General features: G+C 52.0%; 1 protein-coding gene across 6 annotated transcripts in view; it reads left to right on the top strand.

The window, feature by feature from the left end:
• The window catches only part of ACTN1 (actinin alpha 1), a 102779-nt gene that overhangs the window by 64801 nt on the left and 12271 nt on the right, over positions 1–25707 (top strand). For 3 of the 6 annotated variants that reach the window (XM_084966573.1, XM_084966572.1, NM_001243061.1), the window contains 8 exon segments: positions 5563–5649; positions 7619–7706; positions 8229–8307; positions 12158–12239; positions 13667–13752; positions 20402–20494; positions 22046–22276; positions 24579–24726. In XM_084966573.1, coding sequence (XP_084822699.1) covers positions 5563–5649; positions 7619–7706; positions 8229–8307; positions 12158–12239; positions 13667–13752; positions 20402–20494; positions 22046–22276; positions 24579–24726 — 894 coding nt within the window. 6 annotated transcript variants of the gene reach the window in all.

The following is a 25707-nucleotide window of genomic DNA, read 5'->3' as shown; positions in this document are numbered from 1 at the left end:
ACTGTAAGTCAACTATCCTTCGACTGAAAAAAAAATTGTGTACAGCTCAGTCTAAACGGTTCTTTGCATGTTCCTTCATAGTTAAAAGGAGGTACACAATTTCTTGTGTGCACTGTGTTGGTTCTGAAGGACTGGGGGAGAGTTGAGGTGATGAGAATAAACTGCCATAACCAATGAGTCCACTCGTGGCTCAGCGGATTAAGGAACTGGCTTTGTTGCGTCTCTGGTTACCGCTGTGGTGCAGGTTCAATCCCTGGCCCAGGAACTTCCTTATGCCACAGGCGTGGCAAAACGAACAAACAAACAAAAAGAACAACCCATCATCTGGTCCCATCAGTACTGTGTCCTGTGGATTCAGTGGTTGCTAGAGGTCAAAAAGTGAGGCGTACCTAGAGTCCATTCATTCATTCATTCATTGAAGATCTGACCCCGGTTGTGACTGTTGATCGTTTGCCCTGTGGCAGGTACTGAGCCAGAGCCCTCTGTAGCGGTGACCTCATTTAATCCCTACCATAGCCCAAGAAGGTGGCTGTAATTATGAGCCTTATTTTGCAATAAGAAAGCAGATGCCTAATGAGATGAGCTTGTCCAGAGTCCCATCATCAGCAAGTGGCAAAGCCAGAATTCAAATCCAGGTCTGTGTGACTCCAGAGAAGGGCCCCCACAGGGTGGCCTTTCCTTGCAAAGTGGGGGGGCTCTTGCTTCAGGAGGTTCGTAGGAGCAGATCTCTTCTCTGTTGATGGCTTTAAAGTCCTCCCTCCAATTTTTTCTAGGAATTGAGGGATTCGATGTTGCTCTTTTTTTCCCCCTTTTTTTCAGGATGATTTTTTATTTTTTAAATTACACCATGAGTTTGATTACATTTATAGTTGTACCACAGTCATCACAACCAAATTTTGTAGCATTTCCATCCCAAACCCTCAGTGCATTCCCCCACCTCCCCAACCTGTCTCATTAGGAAACCATAAGTTTTTCAAAGTCTGTGGGTCAGTATCGAACTGAGAAACTTGCACACTGGGGTTGACAGTTTATGGGGTCAAACCTGCTGACCCGGGTGTCTGTAAATACTGGGACATGGGCACATCCATTTGTTTATGTGTGATTGGCTGCTTTCCTGCTACACGCAGAATTGCATAGTTGCGAAAGCGGCCATATGGCCTGCAAAGCTGAAAATATTTCCTATCAGGCCCTTTACAGGAAATGCCTGCTGACCTCTGCCTTATCAGGGACTCAGCTAGTACTCGAAGACATCGTGGGTGGTTCCTGATGAGTCCCACCCCCTCAGCTGTGAGGCAAAGACCACATCCTTGTGGCCCCAGCTTCAGCAGCATAATGCACACAGTAGGCGCTCAATGAATGTTTGAAGGGCTTGCACACAGCATGGGACTTTGTGAGTGAGAAAACAGTCTCTGTTAATAAGAATAGTTTGTTCTCTTAGGGAAGAGTAAAGAGCTGGCAGAAAGTTTCAACCAACCAGGGATGGGAAGCCTAAGAAATTGCCCCTCAGGTGGTCAGGTGCAAGCTCAGATGCCCCCTGGAGCAGGGAAGTAGAGGATGTGTGAGGTGGGCCAGGGGTGAGCAGGAGGGAGGAGTGGGGACTGGGGAGAAGTTGGGAGAGCATGTCTTTCTAAGCGGGGCAGATCTAACCAGTCGCTGCTGTGTGGAAATGCACATCCGGCGTTGTTAGATTATCCACTGTTTTGTTTTTGTTTTTTTTGTTTTTTTGGGTTTTTTTTGTCTTTTTGCTATTTCTTTGGGCCACTCCCGCGGCATATGGAGGTTCCCAGGCTAGGGGTCGAATCGGAGCCATAGCCACCAGCCTACACCAGAGCCACAGCAACACGTGATCCAAGCCGCGTCTGCAACCTACACCACAGCTCACGGCAACGCCGGATCGTCAACCCACTGAGCAAGGGCAGGGACCGAACCCTCAACCTCATGGCTCCTAGTCGGATTCATTAACCACTGCGCCACGACGGGAACTCCTATCCACTGTTTTAAAAGCAGCCGGAAACCCAGATTTTTAGAAAGGAAAATTTAACAACTACCTAAGTATATATATTTTAAGACTCTGAATACCAAAAGGGAGGAAGAAAGAAGAAGATGGGCGAGAATAGCACTAGCCGACTTCCAGATATGTGCCTGGCCGGACAGGCTGCTCTCACGGGCTTGGAGGAGGGGTATCACCAGCCACATTTCACAGCCAAGGAAACTGAGGCTCAGAGAAGCTGCTGGAAGGGAAGTGTGTAGTACGGTGAGCACAGACTCTGGGCCTGACTGCTTCCTTATGGCAGAGCCTGGATTCAGTCCCAGGGGCTTGGACTCTGGAGCTGAGGTCTAACCCTCTTCCCACTGATCGCTCCAAGCCATCGCTGCCTTCTCTGCAGGGGCCCGGGACAGAACTTTCACATCAGATTGGCTGCAGATGAGCAAAGACAGACATAGACGTAAACTCTGCCACCACCTGTCATCTTCCAGAAAGTCACCTCACCTCCCTGGCCACGGTTTTCTAGTTCCTTTCACAGGGGCCTTACTTCTCAAAAGATTTTCTAGTGCCTCCTTTTTAAAAATTTTTCTTTTTCCTTTTCTGGCCACCCCCGGTGTATGGAGTTCCCCGGCCAGGGATTGGATCCGAGCTGTAGTTGTGACCTGAGCCATGGCTGCTGGATCCTTAACCCACTGTGCCGGGCCAGGGATCGAACCTGCATCCCAGCACTCCCAAGATGCCACTGATCCCGTTGCACCACAGCGGGAACTCCTAAAGCCTCCTTTGAAATGAGACATTCCCTACCTTCTTGCTGTCTTTAAGCTGAGCTTCCCTCTTTGAAATCCTCTCTCCTGTCTCAAGCCAAGCACCAAGATGCTAGGATGGCCGCTCTGCTGAGCCAGGAAACTGGACCAGGCCCCGAATGGGTTTTGTTGATTTTAATGAAAGGGAGTTTACGGACATGGACTGTGAAAGACAGTGGAGTGGATCACCTGGAACGAGCCCTCCTGGAATTGGGGTCGGGGGAGACGTTGCCAGCCATCCTGGCTGGGGTCCCAGGGGGACCAAGCCTGGCCTGGGTGAAAGACCCCAGACCTTTGAAGGACTACCACATGTGGCAAGGACTTGACTCTGGCAGAATCAGGCCTGAAAGGGAGACCGATGGGCAGGCTGACTGTGGATGAGACACGCAGCTTAGGGAGGAGAATGGGTTCCCCGTCCAAGCAGGTGTTAGATGGAGGCTGGAAGCAAGGAGTGGGTACACTGTGGGGAGGGCTTAGAATAGACCTCTAAGATTTCTCGTGTGATATTTGATTCTGGAAGGTCAAATGAGATTGATGAGGTCGGGGCTTGACCTGGGTGAGGGGTTGGGATTTAACTGGAAGAGAGCGCATGAGAAGGATTTTTCACTTTAAAATCTGGGGGACAGGAGTTCCTGTCGTGGCTCAGTGGTTAACGAATCCGACTAGGAACCATGAGGTTGCGGGTTCGATCCCTGGCCTTGCTCAGTGGATTAAGGATCCAGCCTTGTTGCGAGCTGTGGTGTAGGCTGCAGATGTGGCTCGGATCTCGTGTTGCTGTGGCTGTGGTGCAGGCCAGCGGCTACAGCTCCGATTCATCCCCTAGCCTCAGAACCTCCACATGCTGCAAGGGTGGCCCTAAAAAGCAAAAAAAAGAAAGAAAAATCATTATAGATTTACAGTGTTCTGTCCGTTTCTGCTTAGGAACTGATTCTTGACTGACCGCACTTCCCCCCCCAGCATGCTCTGCAAAGTGCAGGCTGGCCGTTGTAGTTGAGGAGCAGGATCACAAGCTGTTCCAGCTCCCTGTCTCTCTAACCCAGGTCCTCTCCAGCCTGGGTCATTGCCCTGCTGAGGCCCAGGGTTCTGGGAGGGGCATTTAAACCCCCCATGTAGCAGGAAGAGTTACATCCTGTCCCAGGTCAAAGTGGACCCTGTGCTTCCTTTGCTCAGCACCCTGATGCAAGCGGGGCAGAGGTTCCCACCCCCGCAGAAGCAGCTGTGGCCAGACTTCATTGCCCAGGGCCTGTCTCTTGTGAGTCCTTCAGCGACAGGCCACTTTGCCCTCTCTTTTGAGGACGGGGATGGAATCTTAGCATTCATTTCCTCAGTGGAATCCACTCTTGCTTAAGGGGTGTGTGGGAAGCAAACCCTAGTGGACGTGGGCTCAGGGAATCAGGAACCTCTGGAAGCTTCCCCTTCTCCTGGTTTTGTTGGGTGTCCCCTAAAACTAGTGTTGGAGGTAGGAAGCAAAAAAAATAAGCAAGAGCACCTCACCATGGGGCCAGGGGACCGTCTCATGTCTGGAAGCAGGTGAAGATGTAAAAACCAGCATTCGATGGTCAGCGCTCAGCCCCCAAGACCCCACAAATGACTCTGTATCTTAGGTGCCTTAAAAACCAGTTTATTGATCTTTGTCATCCCTGCTTCCCTGATTTACAGTGTTGTGCCAATTTCTGCTGTGCAGCAAAGTGACCCAGTCATACATGGATATAATTCCCTTATCTTCCATCCTGGTCTGTCCCAAGAGGCTGGATATAGTTCCCGGTGCTATACAGCAGGACCTCATTGCTTGTCCATTCTAAATGTCATAGTTTGCATCTGCTAACCCCAAACTCCAGGTTCATCCCACTCCCTCCCCCGACCCCCTTGGCATTTAAAAAAAAGTCTAAAAAGTGCTGCTTAGATTGAATTTAGTGGGCTATCTCTTAGTTGTGATCTTGAAGCTCTTTGTTTTTGTTTTTTTTTTCTGTTTTGTTTTGTTTTATAAGGCTCTGGCTCAGCTTTATCCTTTCATCTCTTTAACTCCTTTTACAGAAAAGTGCTTTTTCATTTGCAAAGAGTTTTGCATACATTATCTCATTGGACCTTACATAGAGCAAGCAACCCCACTTTATAAGTTCACCCCAATTTATAAATGAGGATGCTAAGGCTTAGAGAAGCCAGGTGACTTACTTAGGAGGGAACAGTAAGTCGTGGCATTCAGAAACCAGTAGATAAATGGAAAGAAGTCGAGTGTTGAAGCTGTTCTTTGAATAATAGTAATTCAAAAAGCCCAACTAATGGCACCATAAGGATGAGTTGTGAATTAGTGGCTCCTTCCAGATGGTAGTGTACAAATCTTTTTCTGTGTGTTGCCTGCCCTGGCTTTCCAGGTGCGGTTGACTGTTTTGAAAGCTGCATTTGTGCAGAGGTGCCTGGACATTTGTGATGGTGTAGAAATCCTCTCCCTCTTCTCCGTTAGGCTGAGGGGCACCACCAGGGTTTAAGACACCCCCTTCTCTGTTGCCTTTCCTGTTGCATCCAGTTGAAGCGATCACACTCTCCTAGTGCCCCCAAGACACCCCCAAGTAGTCTTCCCTCCTGGCACCAGTGCATATGATGGCACCAGTTTTTAGACTTCCCTGTAGAGGAGGGGAGTGTGTGATCTTTGATTTCCTATGTGGTGCATGGAGTGACCTTGGGTGTTGGGGCGACCTTGGGTGTTGGAGTGATGTTGGGTGTTCAGGGAATTGCTGAGACCCATCCTGATGTGTCCTGCTGCTGTTGCCATAGAAATCGTGGATGGGAACGTGAAAATGACCCTGGGCATGATCTGGACCATCATCCTCCGCTTTGCCATCCAGGACATCTCCGTGGAAGGTAGGTCTTCTGCTCTGTTCTTTGCCTCTCCTGAGCTTTCACCGTCACGTCTTTCCCCCAGACCCTGGGGCAACAGGGCCCCTTGGTCACAGGCCACAGCCTGAGCTGCTTTCCCATTGCTGGCCTCTGTCCTCTCTCTCTTAGTCTCTCCTAGTCTACAGAGAAGTAAGAACTGTTTGGGGTGCTGGTCTCAGGTGTGTTGGCCCCAGGGAAACCCCTCACTGTAAGGAGGCTGAAGGTTGTTGTGGGGAAACACCCCAGCTGGCTTTTAGGTTGTTAAATTTGACAGAGTAGGGGGATTGATGGGAGAGCAAGCTGACCCCTGGTCCTCCCCTTTGCTCCCACAGCACCCTCTGGTGGCCACTTTGCAGATGTGCAAGGGACCACCAACAGTTGGGGCAGTGATCTCTCTAAACTTTTTTTTTAATGATTTTTATTTTTTCCATTAGAGCTGGTTTACAGTGTTCTCTCAGTTTTCTACTGTACAGCAACGTGACCCAGTCACACATACATGTATAAATTCTTTTTCTCACATTACTTCCATCATGCTCCATCGTAAGTGACTAGATATGGTTCTCAGTGCTAGACAGCAAGATCTCGTTGCTGTCTAAACTTTTGATTTCACACTCCAGCAGTTTTGAGCTTTAGCTCAGAATATGTGTTTATTTTGTAATAAATTATATTCACGTATTGCAATGCATGGTATAAAATACACATACCAAAACAAATTTTTAAAAGATGAGATGGAGGTATTTTTAAAACATTTTTGTTGATTTTAATGGCCTGGAAATCAAATCCTAAAAAGATCTTTCCTCAGAATAATTTTTAATGAGAACAGTGGATTAGATTGCTTTGCTGTGGAACTTTTGGTTTGACGCTTGGTGATACAGTGACTTGAAGGTCTAAGTTTGGTTTATAGATACCTGGTATTTAGGGCTGAAGTGGTAAAAAGATACCCACAGTTGTCACATAGGGCATGGTTCATGTTAGTGATAATAGATAAAAATCTGTTTTTCAAATAACTTTCTTGATGGGTTTATTCTTTGGAGTAGACTTCTTGTCAACTCTGATTAAGCTGTTACGGTTTTAATATTGTAACTGACAAAGAGCTTGAACTAAGAGCAGAAGAATTAGCTTTGCTGATTTTTTAAAAACAGTCTTCCTGTGCTTGAATGATTAAATTATCTTCTCAGGAATTGTTTAACATCATTTTTAAAGTCCATGTTGTAAAATGAAAGTAAATGAGATTATCTACAAACCCACTTCACTGGGTACCATAACCTGCAATTGACAGACATGAACACATGGGGGCGGTGTGGTTTGAAGCCCTCCTGCTCTGGGAGCTCTTGGAGTCCCCTCAGATACCCACCTGCCTTACCTTACAGACCCATGTCTGCTTTATACACACAGCAACATGTGTCATGTTGATCCATGCATTCTATATAAAGAAACCTTATTTTTTTGAGACGAACACTAAATTCTACTATGGGTCCCAATGCTTTCTCCTTACATGGCTATGTGCATTTCACAAAGGCCCCTTTGCCCCTACCTGAAGATTCCTGGATTTTAAATTTCACAGACCAATCAAACCTTCCTCCTCAGAGTGGCCACCTGACATCAGTTGCCGATATATTTTGTATTGTTGCCATTTCTTTGAATAAAAAGGAGTGAAGGGGAGATATTTTGGAAGTTTGAAAGATCATTTTCTCAGTATTTAAATGTATAACATAGCCAGTTCCGAAATGCTTCCCAGCTTATTCTGTGTTTCTCAAATAACTTCTCAAACTTCGTCAAGGAGATAGACTGGATAGCTTGGTAGCAGCTGGGTTGAAACCTAGGGGTCTTTGTGTGGACCCTCCGGGACAAAGCAGAGACCTTGTGGTCACAGTGGGGCCTCCCATGAGGCCACACCCCTCCTTCCACCGGGCCTGCCCACTGATCCCTCTGCCCATCGTCCCCTTCCCCACAGAGACTTCGGCCAAGGAAGGACTGCTCTTGTGGTGTCAGAGAAAGACAGCCCCTTACAAGAATGTCAATATCCAGAACTTCCACATAAGGTGAGTGGCTGGGGACGGAGGGGCTCCCATAGGACCTGGGCTGCTTCCCCTAAGGACCCCCGGCCACCTTGGGTGGGTTAGTCTCAGCTCTAGAACAGAACAGAGGGCCCTGGGGAAGAAGTCACTTTTCTGGGAAGGGAGCGTCCCTGACCCTTTGCCGCCCCCTCCCTCCTGGTGAGGAGCCTCACCCCCCCCCCCCCCCGGCTACTTCCTGATTCCTCTTTGCCTGATGCTCTTGGGGCTCCTCTAGGAGAGTGTCCCAGAAGTTGCAGCTTGGGGCTCCAGAGCAGGGCAGACGAGAGCCATAGACCTCGGTGGGGCATAGGGTTGGATGTGGCAGGTGTCTCAGCCCCACAGAGACTCAGCTCAGGGCGTCCCACCCTATCTTCTCCCAACTCCTGCTCCAAAGGCTGATGTCTGCATGTCTGGAAAAAAGGGAGATGCCTGCTTAGTGCTTTGCCCCTTGTGTTCGGCCCCTGCTCACCAGCCTGCCTCCCTCTCTCTCTCCCCCCACACCGGCAGCTGGAAGGACGGCCTGGGCTTCTGTGCCTTGATCCACCGACACCGGCCCGAGCTGATTGACTATGGGAAGCTGCGGAAGGTTCGTGTGCTCCCCTGACACGCCATCGCTGTCCCCTCCCCCGGCAGCTCCCACCCGGCTGGTCCCCCTTGGAGGAGGGGTGGGAGGCCAGGACTGGGCCCCCTGTTCTGAGAGCCCACGGCCTGGTGTGAGCGGCGTCGGTCTCAGACTAGGTGGGGAGACAGCCGGTTTAGAAGTATGAGAAAAACACCTCTTCCGTGAGGGCTGCTTCAGTATGTGTGTGTGTAGCATGTATGCACTTGCTGATGGGCCCAACCTGCCAGGAAAAACATCAGAACCACCATAGCAGTTTTGTGAGAGTGATGGGATGCGAAATGGCATTTCCGCCTTCTGTTTTCCTGGCTTGCGCAAGGTGCATGTATTACTTTCATAATTTAAGATATTGCGTATCCCTAGAGGCGTCTGTCCCAGCCTTGCCCGGGGCTTGCTGTGCTGTCCCGGGCAGGTTCCCACCATGGATTGGCTCCCTTCTTGTTGAAGTTTGCCTGGGAGATTCTGCTGCTTCTTGATTTCATTTATGCATTTGGCGTGAAGCTGCTAGGGGATTTTTTTGAGCATGTGTGTGGAGGGCCAGGCCAGGGTGGGAGCTGTGTGTCTGTAGCCTCCTTGTGGTTCTTAGTGTCTAGACTGGTTAGAGGACACTGGTCTGACCTTGAAGAGGCCTGTCCAAGACCCCCCGACTGTACTCAGCTCTCCTCCCTCTCAGCCCATCCTGGCACCAGGAGGTCTCATGGTGCAGGCATCCGGGGAGGGGCCCCCAGTAGATGGCCTGGAACTCAGGTTGGAATGTCACCAACATTGGTGCTTGAATCTCTCGGCAAAGGGCTTCTCAGAGTGACTGAAAAGGAAGTGTTTATCTCCTTGACCTTGACTCTTGAGAGTTCAGTGAGGTCCCCCACCTTGCCTGTGCCAACAGGGAAGGCTTTGGCTGCTTCCTGGTGGCCAGGCGAGGCTTGCTGCTGCCCGTGCTGGAGCTGTTCTGCGGCATCAGACCCCCCATTTCGGGGTGTGGGGGAGCGAGCTGCCGAAAAGGGTCTGCGAGGAAGCAAACAAGCAGAAACTCTAAGCTGGGCCTGAAGCTTGAGGCTGGGCCTCTGCCCACCTGGAAGGGCTCACCTGCCGTTGGAGGCTATTGCCTGGCTCTGTGTGTGGCTGTGTCCAGGTGTATGTGGATGGGGTCCTTGTCCTCTAACTCAGACGCTTTGCAAAGAAAGAAAAATCAATTTGAGAGTCCCACTGACATGCCTGAAAGCCGCGGGGCTAAACCAAACAGGGCCAAGCCAGGAATCCTAGAGGTGGAGGCTTTTTAAAAGGTATCATCATGCAGCCCCCCTGCTGTTTGGCTGATGCACTTTGGTGACAGGTGTGCATGTGTCTGTGCCCCTGCGTGGGCGTGCTGGAATGGCAGCAGCCCGTTAGTGCACACCTATTCCCCGCCCCTGTGTAAAGCGGGGTCCATGCTGACTGTGGCTCTTCAGTCTCTTCACACACACACACACACACACACACACACACACACACACACACACACTACAGACTCCAGGGGTCTATGTCTGATCCCTGGCCCGCTCTCTCCCCACCCGCTGTCCGTCTCTGTGTCTTTTCATTTCTCCCCATGTCTCTGTATCTGTCTTCCCTTCTCTTTAATTCAGTAGCAACAGTAAAATCCAGTGCAAATCCTAGCACAGACCTGTTCCCACTGAACTCTGGATTCGTTCCAGAAAGCACAGAGGTTCCTGGAGCCTCTGGTGCTTGGGAATAGGGGAGAGACAAGGGCTCACACCGGGAAACATTTCCTTCTGGCACCCACTAGAGGTGGGCATGGGGGCCTGAGGTCACCAGCCTAAGGCTCTGGCAGGAAATGACCTCTGCAGCTTGGCAGTGGTTTTCATCATTCTGGAAGCTGTCAGAGACTTTCTCAGAAGGACTCCACCTCCTCTATTTTAAGCAGTTTCATCTTGAAGGTGTCTCAAGGGAATGTATTTATCTTTTTTTTTTTTTTTTTTTTGCTTTTTAGGGCTGCACCTGTGGCATATGGAGGTTCCCAGGCTAGGGGTCGAATTGGAGCTGTGGCCGCTGGCCTATGCCACAGCCACAGCAACACCAGATCCTTAACCCACTCAGCAAGACCAGGCATCGAACCCTCATCCTCCTGGATACTAGTTGTGTTCATTACCACTGAGCCACAAAGGGAACTCCCATTTACCCTTTTGTACTCTGTGATTCTCACCTTAGCAAATGGGGAAACTGAGTTCTCAGCTGACCAAACCGGTTCACTTTAGGTTCGTCTGGGGAACCAGGAAGAGAGTGGGAGACCCAGCAAGCAACGTCCTTGCTAAGCTGTGGGTTTTTTTTCCATATGAAAAATTTTTTTTAATTTGTAAAATACACATAATATAGAATGTACCCCTTAAACCACTTTAAAGCATATAGGTCAGTGGCCTTAATTATATTCACATTGGTGTGCAACCATCACCACCGCCCATCGCTCTCCAGAACGCTCCATTCCTGCAGAACTGAAACTCTGAACCCCTCAAACCATCCCTCTCCACTCCCCCCCGAGCCGGTTCCTGGCAACTGCTGTTCTTCCTTGCTGCCTCTGAATTTGACCACTGGGGTGGGTACCTATATAAGTAAATTGTGGAGTATTTGCCCCCGTGAGTCTGGCTTATTTCACTTAGCATAATGTTTTCAGGGTTCATCTTTGTTGCAGCATGTGTCAGGATCTCTTTTCCTTCACAGCAGAATAGTGTTCCACACATCTGCCCGTCTGTCAGTGGGCATTTGGGTTGCTTCCAGCTTTTGGCTCTTGTGTCCGGTGCTGCCGTGAACATGGGCATACAGATGATTCGAGCCCCTGTGTTCAGGGCTTTGGGATAGGTAGCCCAGAAGTGGGATTGCTAAGGCATTCCAGTAGTTCTGGGTTAACATTTTGAGGAAGCTCCATCCTGTGTCCCACGGTGGCTGCACCATCTCACGGTCCCACTGATCGTGCCCAAGGCCCCGTTTCCCCTCCTCCTCATCGGTCCCCAAGAAGTTTTCTCGAGAAGATAGCAGAAGCCAGAGCATAGTCAGACGCCTGGGGCTATGTGAAGGAACCCCTGAATTTCATGGAATGTGACCCCAGAGGGGCTTGAGAGCCTTCTGGTCCAACTCTTGAGTCATGGGTGGGGAGACTGAGTTAGGTTACTGACCAATCCACCAGCTGATGGCAGAGCTGACACCATGTTGGCTCCCAGTTGCCCTGTTCTGAGCTCACATTTCTTTCTTTTTTTTTTTTTAATTATGTATTTTAAAATTTATTCTTTTTTTTTTTAATAAGGATTTTTATTTTTTTCATTAGAGCTGGTTTACAGTGTTCTGTCAATTTTCTACCGTACAGCAAGGCGACCCATTACGCATACATGTATACATTCTTTTTTCTCGCATTATCATGCCCCATCATAAGGGACTAGTTATCATTCCCAATGCTATGCAGCAGGATCTCCTTGCCTTTTTTTTTTTTTTTTTTTTTTTTTTTTTTTTTTTTAATTCTGTATTTTAAAATTTTTAGCTCACATTTCGTAACACGTCTTTCGTGGGCTGCAGGCCAGTATTCGTCACCATTTCTCTGACACAGAAACTGAGGCTTGAGGAGGAACGATGGCATTTAAAACCCCCAGCTAGCAAGCCCTGGCCCTGAGGCCAGCCTTGTACACCCCGAGCTGGCCACGGAGGACTGAGCCGGGGCGGGGCTGCAGCTGCGCACACGTGTCCCCCTCCCCGCACCTTGGCGATCATCCAGATGAGGGTAGGCAGAGACTTCCTGTGCCTCTCACCTGCCTTCTTCTTCCTCTTCTTCTCCCCCTAGGATGACCCACTGACAAATCTGAACACGGCCTTCGATGTGGCAGAGAAGTACCTGGACATCCCGAAGATGCTGGATGCGGAAGGTGAAAGGCGATCGCCTTCTGGATGCTCTTCCTGCCGGCATCCTGAGGGGTGGGGTGCTGGCTTCTGGGGAACCTGGGGGTCATGTGCTGCCCAGGGATCCCACAGCCAGATTCCCTGAGGTTTGGAGGGAGAGGTGGTAGCAGGTGGTACCTGCCCGAGGTTGGTCCTCCTCTTGGCCCTAGAGGAGGGTGGTGGGTGCTGGGGTGGAACGTGGTGCTCCTTTGTTGTTACGGGGGAGGGAGAAAAGTTTATTAACACGTGTGTTGTAGCCCGTGTACACACATGGGAGTTTGCAGTGATAAGGAACTTGAAAGGGTGATTTGAGTTGGGCTCTCTCTCCTACCTGACGTCACAGGGCACTCGGGAGAAAGCAAATGACTTTTAAGAAAGATGAGTGACTTCTCCCTTAGGAGACGAGATGGGAGGGATGACAGTTTGTGACAAGGTCTGTCAGGGCGTGGGGCTCTTTTCAAACATGTGCAAGAGCAGAGAGAATAATATAATGAACTTCTGTATATCTGCCATCCAGATATACCAGTTTTGGGGATTTTGTTACACTTTCTTTTTTCTTTTTCTTTTCTTCTCTTTTCTTTTTTCTCTTCCCTTTTCTTCTCTTCTCCTCTTTCTTTTCTTTGCCCTCCCTTCCTTTCCTTTTATTTTCTTTTTGAAATACTTTAAAGCAAATCCCAGGCATCACTGCTACTTACTTCAGAATACATGCCTTAGAAACAGGACTATTTTGGAGTTCCTGTTGTGGTGCATTGGGGTTGGCAGCATCTCTGCAACGCCAGGACACAGGTTCAATCCCCGGCCCAGCACGGTGGATTAAAGGATCCAGTGTTGCCACAGCTGCGGCTCCGATGGCAACTGTGGCTCAGATCTGGTCCTTGGCTCAAGAACTCCATGTGCCTCAGGCAGCCGAAAAAGGGGATGGGGAACAGGAATATTTTCCTCTACAATCATAAAACGATTTTTACACCTAGCAAATTGACAGTGATTCTTTGTTACATCTGCAGCCCAATTCAGAATCAAATTTCCCTGTTATTTCTCTTTTGTTGATTTGTTTTGATGAAGATGCAAACACAGTCTGCCTGTGGCATTTCGTTGTTATAGTTCTTCTGTCTTTTCTAATCTGTAGCACTTCTCTCCTCCCTCTGACCCTTTTCATTCCTAGCATTGAACTTGTAGAAACCAGGCCAGCCATCCCACGGAGAGACAAACTCTGGTTTGTCTGTCTGCTGTACCAGTTCACTCATTCCTCCTCCTCTCCTAGTCCTGTAAGTGGAAGTTGGTGCCAGATGCTGCTGATATTCAGGCTCAGCATCTTGGCAGAAAGATTTGGTGGTTCTGAGAGCTGCTTTCCGCATCACATCAGGCCGTGTATCATGTTCACCAGCTGGCTTTAACTCCAGATTTTTCTTGACAGACATCGTCGGAACTGCCCGTCCTGATGAGAAAGCTATCATGACTTATGTATCCAGCTTCTACCACGCCTTCTCTGGAGCCCAGAAGGTACCCGGGGCCCCCTGCTCCTTCCTTGCCCAGCACACCTCATGCCAGACCCTAATCCATGCCCTCCCACCCCTCCTCCCCCTGCCTCGCCTCGGCGACAGGGTCTGATGGTCTGTCCCTTTGGTAGCGTCTGCCCCCTGGTGCCAACATGGCGTGTTGTCCTGACTCGGCTCCTCTCCCACCCGCCCCCTCTGCTTTCTCTCATCTTCCTCTACTGTCTCTGAGAACATTGGGCAAGAGCTTATCTTCTGGGACCCCGACAGCGGGCTTCAGCAGGAAGGGCTGCACAGGTGAAGTCAGCCAGGGGTTGTTTTTGGAAGCCTGGAAGGCAACCGTGGCAGCGGCCCCTCTGTGCCCACTTCTGTGGAAGCGGCAGGGCCTCCCCTAGGGAGGCTGATCTGAGGAGGCATGGCCTGTTCTGCAAAGGCATCACGAAGCCCTCACCTTTCTCCCTCGCACGGGCGCCATTTAGCATCTCTGTCCACAGCCCCTTGGGGCATTGGTGCCTTCTGTATCTTGCCCGGGACCCCCCACATGGGGTCCGTCTGCCCCATTCCTTGGAAGGAGGAAGGGCACGGGTCAAGTGTCCTGGCCCAGTTTTGCCTGAGGTCCAGCTGTGTAGGTTCTGCACTATGCAAAGGCAGCATTCGCACTGCAGACGATGCGGATTGGAGTTGTTTTCATTAGCAGGCTTAGCTCAGGCGGCAGACACCCCGCCCCGGGGTCCCCCGCACAGGCAGGACCCCAGAAGCACAACATCCAGGTTGCCACGACCACACACCCCGGGATTGGTGGCCTCTGCTTGGAATCTGCCACCCACACAGGCACACTGCCCGCCTTCCGCATAGAATCTGAGTGACCTGTCTTGAAATGCATGAAGGGGCGAGGCCCCCACCCCCTGCCCAGCTTTCCCCAGCCCCGCGCTCTCCCTCCTCTTCCCCCCCCCCCCCCGCCCCCGGCCCCCACCCCACTCCCTTCCTTCTCCCACCATCTCCTTTTCTCCCTCAGCTCGTTCCCTCGTTCTCCATCTGTCCGTCTGTCTCGTCGTGTGTGCTCTCTGTCCGCCCTGGCTGTTTGGTTTATTCTGTGCTGCTGCCGCCTACTTTCCCCTCTCAACCTCTTCTCCTTCTCTGTGCAGATGTGTAGGCACGCTAAGGCCGGATGGGAAGGCCATGTGACCTAATGTTTCATGTCACTGCCACGCCTTCTTGGGTGCGCAGAAGGTGAGCTCTCCCTCGGCCTCGCCCACTCTCCCAGCACCCTTTTTGCCCATCTCTTCCATCCTCCCTGGATGCTCCAGCGGCCGCCCCTGGAAACTGCAGCCCCAGGAATGAAAGGAGGGATTAGAAAAGATCCCCCGACCCCCACCCCGACAACCCTCACCTCTTGCAGGAGGGCAGGTTGCTCTCTGAACTGTGGCCAGGCTACTTAAAGATGCCAGAGAAATGCCAGCCCCTGGAGGGCTGCCTGCATCTCTGTCCCTACACACGAGGCATAACTGGTGCCACAAATGGGAAAGAAGCCTGTGGCCCCAGCTCCTTCCCTGGACCCTGAGCTGAAAGCCCTTATCCCAGGCAGCACAGCTCTTGGCTCTGCTTCCTGCCTTTTCTCTTAAATATCCAGGACCCCTTCACTTCTCTCTCTCGCCCCCCGTCCTTCTTAGGCAAGACCGTCCTCTCAAATTACCCAGCAACCAGGGCAGGGAGAAGTTTTCCCCTTCCCCTTGGTGTCCAGGTCAGAGGCTTCTGCCTGATCCTGCCCACCCAGGCCTGCCAGGGACAGGGGTGCAGGTTGCACACTGCACAAGAGTGCCATGTGTGCCCCGTAGACCCTGAAGATTTGAATATTATTACAAAAATCATCCTAAGAATGGCAGTAAAAATGTCTTCTGGCAGAATGAATGTGACAGTTTTCCAATAGGAGTGCCTTGGGGAAGAGCTCTCTTTAAAAAAAAAAAAATACGTACGGGCATCATGTGGCCTGGCAGCAGCCCCATTACCTTCCTGGATGGATACCCTAGGCCTTGCTCACTTTCCCTCCAGGCCTCATGGGTGCTGACTAACAGGAGAACAGCCCTGCCTGGAGGGTCCACATCCTTGGTGTCCTGGCTGCCCCAGGAGGTCCAGCCCCTTCCAGCCTCTTCTCTGGCCTGCCTTCTGCTTCTTCTTTCTCTTTGTCCCACCTCTGCTCTGCTCTTTCTTGTTGACTTCTTCCGGCCCCTCTTCCGCCCCCTTCTAGGCAGGATGTGAGCATCACCTGTCTCCTTGCCTCGGTGGGGGGCCTCCAGCCCAGGGAACCACACGGCACTCCGCCCGCATCTGATCTTTGCCCGCTTTCCAACTCCCCTTCCTCCTGCTCCCCTGCTCCGGCAGGGTTCTGTCCTGGGCTTCACGCCCATTGACACTGGCCTTCCCTTTCTCTCAAGCCTCCCCTGTGTCCTGGCTGATGATGCTTGGAAGGGACTGGGTGTGCATGTGTGTGTGTGTGTGCACGTGTGTGCGCGTGTGCGTGTAGCAGCCCGCTTTTCCCCTCCCAAATCTCATACCGCCTCCCCCCCTGCACTCTTCCCTCTCACTCATCTCTGTTGCAATCATTTCATGCTCCTTTTGTCCACCTCTGAGGACAGGGTCACTGGCTGGGGGGTGTGCGTGGGAGTGGGGGCAGTGGGGTGGGGGTGGTGTTCCTGGGTTAGGGGCCTCCTCCAGGGCTGCCCCTCCCTACCGGCTTCAAAGGGAACTGCTTGGAGCCAAGCAGGCTGGTGGGAGGGGAGTCTTCCCTGCAGAAGAAGGAGGAATCTTTCAGACGCTACACTCTTCTTGCCTTGACCACCTCTGGGTCTAGAGCTGGTGGGGGAAGGTCTTCGGAAACCCACGCCCAGAGCCCTGCCTCCTCTCCACCGTCTCTTATTAAGCCTTGGGCGCCGGAGCCAGAAAGGCAGCTGAGTCTAAAGCATGCGTGCACACGTGTGTCCATGTGTTTGCATGCCTGTGTGCATGCAGTACGAGTGCCCGTGCAGGCGTGTAGCTGCAAGTGTGTGATTGGCGTTCCTAATTAGATGAGGACGCCTGTTTGACACATTGGTTTTGGTTCTGATTCTTTCTCAGCTCTCTTCTCCCCACCCCTTCCCCAGCAGGGATTTATGGTTGTTTTGTTTCTGTCGCTTGTTGTCCCTGGCCCATTGGGACCTGTTTCTGACAAACAGCCCTTTAGGGCGCGAACTGCATCTGCTGCAGGGATGCTTTTAGGACTAGATGGTGCTGCTTGCATCCTTCCATTTGTCATCAGTCACCTGCGAGTTTTCTAAGGGGCAGAAACCCTGGATTCACGGTCCATCTGGGAAACCCTTAATAACAGTGCTGTGCTCTGCTCTGTGCTCTGTTCTGCTGCGGACCTGAGCAGGGGAGGGAGCCTGCGGGGCTGCAGGACACGGAGGCTTTCTTGAGCAGGAGACACCTCAAGCTTGGGCATCTTACAGGTTGAGTGGTGGGGGGGGTGTCTGCAAGTGAAAGGCACAGGGAAGGATGAGGCGGGTGGTCCCAGCTTGTGCAAAGCTTCACGGCATGACAGAGGGCAGCCTGGGGAGGAGTGCAGGTCAATGCTGGCCCAGGGGTTGTCCTGCTGCCGTAGCAGGGAGTAGTGGGGAAGCCAGTGACGGCGGCTGGAGGCAGGACAGAGCACCGTGGGGTCGGCTCCACTCTGTCTGGGGGCCTTGCTGGCAGGGACGCCAGGGCTGGGAGCGGACTTGGGACATGAAGAAAGGTTAGGCAGTGGGAAGCTGTGGGAGTGAAGGAAATGGGCAATTCCAGCTAGATTTGGGAAATTTTGGACTAAAAATGTCACAGACGAGATCTTTGTGGCACTCACACGAATCTGTGGGTGGCAGAGCCACAGTGCCTCATTCGGCTGATTGATGTCACCATCATTGAAGACACCTCTTCTCCACACGGTGCCTGAACCAGCTGATTTGCTGCTGATTAGTATCTTGGCCTGGGATAGCTGAGGGCTTCATGAGGGGTAGCTAAATGCTCCAGGAATAATAATCCATCATTTAGGGAAAAAACAGACTCGTAGAAAAGCAAGCACCTTGTTTTTGTATGACATTGAATCATAATACACCCTAAAGTGGCATACAAACCCCGATCCTAACCATGGAAGCGTCAACGCAAATTTCCAGACATCTTTTCCTTGGCACCTTGGACGTCATCCTTTGGTTTGTTTCTATGAAATATTTTCTCAGCCCATCGATGATTGTTGTAAAAAGTCCCCAGGACGCTTCCTTGGGAACTCCCCCAGACTTCGTCCAAAAGGAGCCTCTCAGCCCCCCTGCCCCCTGACCCTGGAGCAGCCAACAGGCCCTGGGGCAGGGCGAGGCACTTAAGGCCCGCAGGACACGTCTCCCAGAATCCTGAGAGCGCAGGCCTTACCAGTCCACCACGTTCACGAATCCAAGTTTATGGCCACTGAGCCCTGGATTTGCAGCCCTATCAGGAGGATGACAGGGTTAAAGTGGGCTTGATCCTTATTTAAACCCAAAGCCAGCTGCTTCTTGCCTTCGAGGAGGGGCTGTCTGTTATTTTCTTTTTTTTTTTTTCCTTCTTTGTAGGGCCGTACCCGTGGCATATGGAGCTTCCCAGGCTAGGGGTCTTATTAGAACTACAGCTGGCACCCCACACCACAGCCGTAGCAACACAGGATCTCGCTATGTCTGTGATCTACACCACAGCTCACGGCAAGGCCAGATCCTTAACCTGCTGAGCAAGGCCAGGGATCGAACCCGCGACCTCATAGTTCCTAGTCGGATTCGTGTCCACTGCGCCACAACGGGAACTCCCTGCCCGTGACTTACCTGCTTGAGTGGCACGTTGGGCCAAGGCTTTGCTGCCACCATGAGTTCTCACATGTCAGCACACAGGAGGGCACTGGCCTCTTCCCGAGTCCCCTCCCTAGCCCTCAAGGGAGGTGGCCCCGCTGACTCCAGGCAACTTGCCAAAGCAGCTTCCTGGGGCACATCAGCTCAGTTCCCATGACCTGCTCCCTCTGGGACCCCCTATCTTCTGCAACAGCCTCTGAGAAAAATATTACCTCCTCATCACCTCTTGAGATTCCTCGTGGTCATTCCCCACTTCCCACTTGTTGGTTCCTAAGAGGAAGGACAATCAATCAGGAGTTCCTGCTTGTCCTGTGAGGGGTAGCCACAGTTTCTCCAGGACAGTTAGGTTGGGGGTGGGCGGAAGGGTCTAAGGATGTGACTGTTGGTCATGGTTCCTTGAGACCTGGGACTCCGCTTCCCCTCTGGCCACCCCCACATCTGCCCGCCCTGACCCCTGGCCCTGGAGGGTGTAGTGTCTTCACTTTGGGCTTGGAAGGACCTTTATGATGATCTCGTTCTGCCCCCTCACACACACACACACACACACACACACAGACCTCCCAGCACAGTCGCCCACACATCATGTGATTTGGTGGGCGTGCGTCCTATTTGAAGAGTTCTGTAAGGAAAAAACGTGGACATCTCAGTTTTTTCCTTCCCAAGTCAAAGCACTTCTCATTGTCGGGAAGTTCTTCCTGATGCCTAGCCTCAGTTTATCTTGCTGCAATTGAAACCCAGTGTGTCTTGTCCATTAACCAGCTGCAACGTCCCATCTTTCTCCCCCTTAAACCTTTGCCATCTTCGGGGTCACCCTTCTCCAGGGCCCCAGGTATCTGTCTGATTGGCGGCATTATCTGCTGCCACCCTCAGACCATCTTCCTTTTTACCCCAGGACCCCCCAAAAAGGCTTCGAGTTCCCCTCCCCTTGGAGTTGGGTTAGGATGTGCACAAGAATGCAGCTGAATTGAAAGATCACCCGAGCGAAGAGGGTTCAGGGCCTTCGAGCTCCTGTTGGTGTCAGATGCGCAAAGTCCCCTGAGCCGGAGAAGCCGTGTCCCCTGGGGTTTCTGGGCCTTTGCCTCTGATTGCTGTTTTGTCCTTTTTTGTTCCTCTTGCCACCAAGGCCCGCCTCTGGTGTCTGCTGGCCCAGCACTTGGCTCAGTATGTGCTCAGCTTTCCTGGAGGTGCCCGTGCTGGCTTTCTGCTCGTTCTGCCCATGCTGGGTTGATCTGTAATTTCTCTGGCTTCTCTAAAGTTCTCTGGGCTTTGGGCCAGGAGCCTTGGGAGATTCCGCAGGGATCCTGAGAGGCCCTACTCCTTCTCAGCACTTCAGTCTAGGACTCCCAGGTGTGAATTCCTGCATCGCCAAGATCCTGGCAAATCCAGTCTTAGAGCCTGAGTCTTGGGAATCCTAGGGTCTCCACTTGGAATTCTAGGATGAGCATAGACTTTCTCACCCTCCACCTGAGCTGAGCATTTCCATTGTATCGGTCACTGAATGAGTGTCTTCCCAATGTACACGTTGGATCTCAAACATCGGCTCTTCTCCAGGAGCCCCCCATTCAACCACCAAGATCTCTGCCTGGGCTCCCTTGATCTGTGGGACTCAGCCCGGGCAAGCAAAGACGATGGTGAGGAGGATGTGAATTCAGAGCCTTGGGAGCTGCCTTCCAACTGTGTGGCGCTGCAGGGCTGGGAGGAGGCTTTGTCGGCACGGGTGTGTGCCAGGCGCCCCCGCTGTTACCAGGCTGACCGTGACTTTCTCTGTCTTGTTGCTAGGCCGAGACAGCAGCCAATCGCATCTGCAAGGTGCTGGCCGTCAACCAGGAGAACGAGCAGCTCATGGAAGACTACGAGAAGCTGGCCAGTGATGTGGGTACCCCCGGGTGTCTCCTGACCACCCCACCCGAGAGACAGGGAGCCCCCAGAACCTGTTCCTCCAAATCCATCTCCGGGGAACCATCCCTGATCCCAGCATAGCAAACCCAGGGCGGCTTTTTTGCTGCTCTCCAGGAAAGCAGGGGGCGGGGCAGGCGCCAATCTAGGCTTCAGAGAACCAAGGTCCAGGCTTTTTTTATGACCAGTAGCAAACCTGGATACCCCATCACCTCTCTTTTCTTCTGGTTGCCCCACACCGTATGGAGTTCCCAGGCTAGGGATCAGATCTGAGCCACAGCTGCAGCAATGCTGGGTCTTTAACACCCTGTGCCAGGCTGGAGATCGAACCTGTATCCCAGCGCTCTCAGGATGCCACCGATCCCGTTGCACCACAGCGGGAACTCCAGGTCTTGGGCTTTTCACTTGACGAGTGAAAGCTGTGCCAAGGGACCTCGGTGGCCTTTTTTTGGGGGGGGGGCTTTTTGCCTTTTCTAGGGCTGTTCCCACGGCATGTGGAGGTTCCCAGGTTAGGGGTCTAATCGGAGCTGCAGCCACCGGCCTACGCCAGAGCCACAGCAACGCGGGGATCCGAGTCGTGTCTGCGACCCACACCACAGCTCACAGCAATGTCAGTGGCCTTTTGAGCCTGATGGACTGTTGTTCTGGGGGTTTGGCTTGCACTGGAAAAGGAGCGTGTGGTTCTTAGGGTATGCGAACTGGGGATGAATCAGTGCGGGCTCAGGCACCCCCAGGGGACAGGAGGGGACAGGACTGGGTGTGCTGTTCTGCCCTTGGCTCCTTTGGGGTTAGAGCTCCACCTGCTTCATCCTGAAACGAGTTCAGCCTTCTGAACGGCTCAGCCTGGCCTCTTGATGGACCTGCCCGTCCCATGTAGTAAGAACCCAAGTTCTGGTGTCCAAGGGCTTCGGTTTGATCCCTGCACTACCGATCCAGCTGGTCACCTTGGCAAGTCACATGACCTCACAGTGCCTCAGTTACCTCCTGCGTCCCCTGGAGGAGGATCCCAGCCCTTAACCCTTTGGGATGCCTTGGTTCAGAGGAGTTAGTTGAGGCGACGTGCCTGGCACCTTACAGGGAATCACGTCTTTAATGATTTTCACTCCTCCGTCCCCTCATCAAGAAAAACAATCCAGACTGTTTTCTGCTTGTGCCTCAGAGGCCAGCCTATTCCCTTTCGAGTCAGGGGCCCACATTCTAGAATCCTCGAAGGTCAGGTAGCAGGGCCCTCAGGAAGCAACCCCTCCGTGGTAAGATGAGGAACTGAGGCTCAGCCAGGTAGTAGACCTAGAACCAGAACTCAGGTCTCCTGCTCCTAGTGGAGCCCAGGTTCCCCCTGGCAGAGCAGGGAGGTTGGGTCATGCTCGCTGTGCCCTAGTGGCCAGGCTGCTTGAAGCCTTTGCTTCTCAGAGGGGACATCCTGCAGCCTGGCTCCGAGGCCTGGGAACAGCCTAGGCGGGTAGTTAGGAGAGAGTGTGTGGTCAGGAGAGAAGCCCCCCTCCCAGCGTCCTGCCCTGCTCCCCCCAGCTGCTGGAGTGGATCCGCCGCACCATCCCCTGGCTGGAGAACCGGGCGCCCGAGAACACCATGCATGCCATGCAGCAGAAGCTGGAGGACTTCCGTGACTACCGGCGCCTGCACAAGCCCCCCAAGGTGCAGGAGAAGTGCCAGCTGGAGATCAACTTCAACACGCTGCAGACCAAGCTGCGCCTCAGCAACCGGCCTGCCTTCATGCCCTCCGAGGGCAGGATGGTCTCGGTGAGCTGCTCCGGGTCCCTGTCAAATGCGGCCCTCATGGGTGGGGCAGGGCAGGGGGCCTGTGCTTGCTCTGCAGAGGCCAGTTCCCTCCAGGTGACCAGCCAGGCTCCAGCCCGCACTCAGCCATGTGGGGTGGCCTCCCCTCCCTGGGGAGAGAGCTCCTTCTCTCCCCACCATTCCAGGTCAGACTTGCCCCTTCCAGACCCCTAAACACCCATCCCCGACTTGCCCCAGCACCTTCCCCGCTGCTCCTCAAAAAATCATCTGTGCAAACAAAATGCCTCCTAACATTAAACCAAACAGGGCATAATGCAAGAGCAATTTTCACTTCCATGGAATCTTGTTTCAGCACTTAAAAATTTTTTTTATTACCTTAAACAAGTAATAGGTTTTTTTTTTTTTGGTAGGATATTTCAAAGATCTAAATCAGCAAAATAGAAAATAGAAATTATTATAATCTTAATATCCAAGATCAACCGACAAGATTTCAGGAGGAAGAGATTCTTTTAGTCTCCATAAATATATGTGTATATATATATATATGTTTGTCTTTTTAAGGCCACCCCTGCAGCATATGGGAGTTCCTGGGCTAGGGGTCAAATCAGAGCTGCAGCCCCTAGCCTGTACCACAGCCATAGCAATGTGGATCTGAGTGGCATCTGTGACCTACACTGCAGCTTGTGGCAACACCAGATCCTTAACCCACTGAGTGAGGCCAGGGGTAGAACCCGAATCCTCCTGAATACTAGCTAGGTTCTTTTTTTTTTTTTTTTTTTTTTTTTTTTTTTTGCTTTTTAGGGCTGCACCTGCGACATATGAAAGTTCCCAGGCTAGGGGTCGAATCCAAGTTCCAGCTGTCAGCCTACACCACAGCCACAGCAACATCGGATGCTTAACTCACTGAATGAGGCCAGGGATCGAACCCACATCCTCATGGATTCTAGTTGGGCTCGTTTCCGTTGCACCACAATGGCAACTCCCACTTGTTGGGTTCTTAACCCGCTGAGCCACAAAGGGAACTCTTGTAAATATAATTTTTAAGGGAATCCTAAGGCATGTTTTAATTAATAAACTGCTTTTGAAAAATTAATTAATTAATTAATTAATTAGCCACACCTGTGGCATATGGAAGTTCTCGGTCCAAGGATTGAATCCGAGCTGTGGCTGCGGCAATGTCAGATCCTTTAACCCACTATGCTGAGCTGGGGATCGAACTTGCACCTCCTCAGTGACCTGAGCCACTGCAGTCGGATTCTTAGCCCACTGCACCATGGGGGAAACCCTAATAAACTGCTTTTTTAAAAAAACCAGCCTTATATTGTGACCAGCTTTCTGTGCTATAAAAGTTTCTTCATTTCTGCCACTTTTTGTTATATGTCCCTCTTTACTCTCTCCTCAAGACTTGGGGAGAAATTTTATGAGCCAGAGAAACATACAAAAGAAAATTGTAAAATTCACCAGGATAGTGTTTTGGCCCTTTAAATGGAGAATTGATGAGCAGACGTGGGCCCAGAAGGCAGGAATGGAAGGGAAAGGGAGAAACATGCAAACAGCCCTGGGTGGAGGTAGCATCCTGGGGAGTCTGGGCCGGAGGGAAAGGCCTTGACATTGCACGTGCACTTTGGAAAGTTGCGGTCCTTTTCCAGCTTCCAGGCTGAATCGGCAGCTTTTAGGGGGCCAGAGCTGCTACTAGCAGAGGGTGCTTTGTGCTTTAAAGTGCCCCCCACTCTGGGTGGATGCAGCATGGCCCCTGATGCATGGCGAGGACATGGGTGGCATGCAGGCTGGGTCATCCAGTCCTGCCTTGGGGGTGGCCTTGTGCTAACTCCGGGGGGGGGGGGGGGCGGGCGTCAGCTGAAGGCTGGTGGTTTGTGCTCAGTACCTGTCATTATTTATCTCTGGGCGCTGCTTGGTTGGCTCACCCAGGCCAGGGTCCCTACAGACTCCAGGATACTGCCCAGAGCCCAGAGGCTGGGAGGCTCCCACACCTGCCTGCCTTTTTCAGTTCATTGCTCTGTCTCCCTGGCTGGCCCTGTAACCTCTGTGATTGGTCAGAATCCTGTCAGAAGCCAGGCCGGGAGCACAGAGGGCCTTGGGCTGTCTCCCTACTGGGCTGCACACCCACAGCCCCGTAGCTGGGTGGCCTGACTCCCTGCCCAAGAGGCCTGGTGCCCGGGAGCCCAGGGAGGCCCCAGGGTGTGGCTGAGATGGGGAGAGGCTCTTTCTGCTAGGAGGCATGGAGCAGCCATGTAGGGCCTCAGGGGCCAGGTGGGCTGACCCTGTGCCCCCCTAATCCCTATAGGACATCAACAATGCCTGGGGCTGCCTGGAGCAGGCGGAGAAGGGCTATGAGGAGTGGCTGCTGAATGAGATCCGGAGGCTGGAGAGGCTTGACCACCTGGCAGAGAAGTTCCGGCAGAAGGCCTCCATCCACGAGGCCTGGACGGATGGTAAGGCCAGCCTAGCCACCTCCCCCTCCACCCCCAAAGTGTTCTGGCTTTCATGCTCCCTGAACCCATCCACCAGCCACACAGCTCCTTTCTCTCTTGGTTTTATTTTTTTTGTTTTGTCTCTTCCTAGTTCCTTGACCTTAGGCAAGTTCACTGGCCTTTTGGTTGCCTCTGTGTTCTCATCTGTAAAGTGGGGACAGTAAAAGCACCAACCTCATAGGATTGTGAAGATTCAATGAATTAATAGATTTGAAGCACTGAGAAGAGCTCCTGACATAGTATAAAGCTAGATATGTGTTAATTGCTAATTAGTCTTGTCACTGTAGGAGTTCCTGTTGTGGCTCAGTGGTTAACGAATCCAACTAGGAACCATGAGGTTGTGGGTTTGATCCCTGGCCTTGCTCAGTGGGTTAAGGAGCCGGCATTGCTGTGAGCTGTGATGTGAGTCGCAGACATAGCTCGGATCCAGCGTTGCTGTGGCTGTGGCATAGGCCAGCAGCTGTAGCTCTGATTCGACCGCTAGCCTGGGAACCTCCATATGCCTTGGGAGTGGCCCCAGAAAAGGCAAAAAGACAAAAAAAAAAAAAAAAAAGCTTTGTCTTGTCACTGTAATGATTTCCTCTGTCCCGAGTCAGGATGGGGTTAAAATCCCAACACTGCCAACCTAGAAGCATTGACCTTGGACCAGTGACTTAACCTGTGGGTCTTATTTTCTCATCTGTATCATGCAGGTTGGTGTGCCCTAGTTTCCTGGGGCTGCCATTACAAATGACCACAAGCTGGGTGGTTTTTTTTGTTTTTTTTTTTTGTCTTTTTACCTTTTCTAGGGCCACTCCCATGGCATATGGAGGTTCCCAGGCTAGGGGTAGAATTGGAGCTGTAGCCGCTGGCCTATACCACAGCTACAGCAACATGGGATCCGAGCCGAATCTGCGACCTACACCACAGCTCACAGCAATGCCGAATCCTTAACTCACTGAA

This window comes from Sus scrofa, chromosome 7 (genome assembly GCF_054392235.1).
Source record: "Sus scrofa isolate SSC_HxYL_T2T_F1_AM1 chromosome 7, Sscrofa_HxYL_maternal_Yorkshire_Landrace_v2.0, whole genome shotgun sequence".
In the NCBI taxonomy this organism is placed as follows: Eukaryota; Metazoa; Chordata; class Mammalia; order Artiodactyla; family Suidae; genus Sus; species Sus scrofa.
The sequence above is the reverse complement of the archived record's forward strand: the minus strand, read 5'-3'. Positions and strand labels throughout refer to the sequence as shown.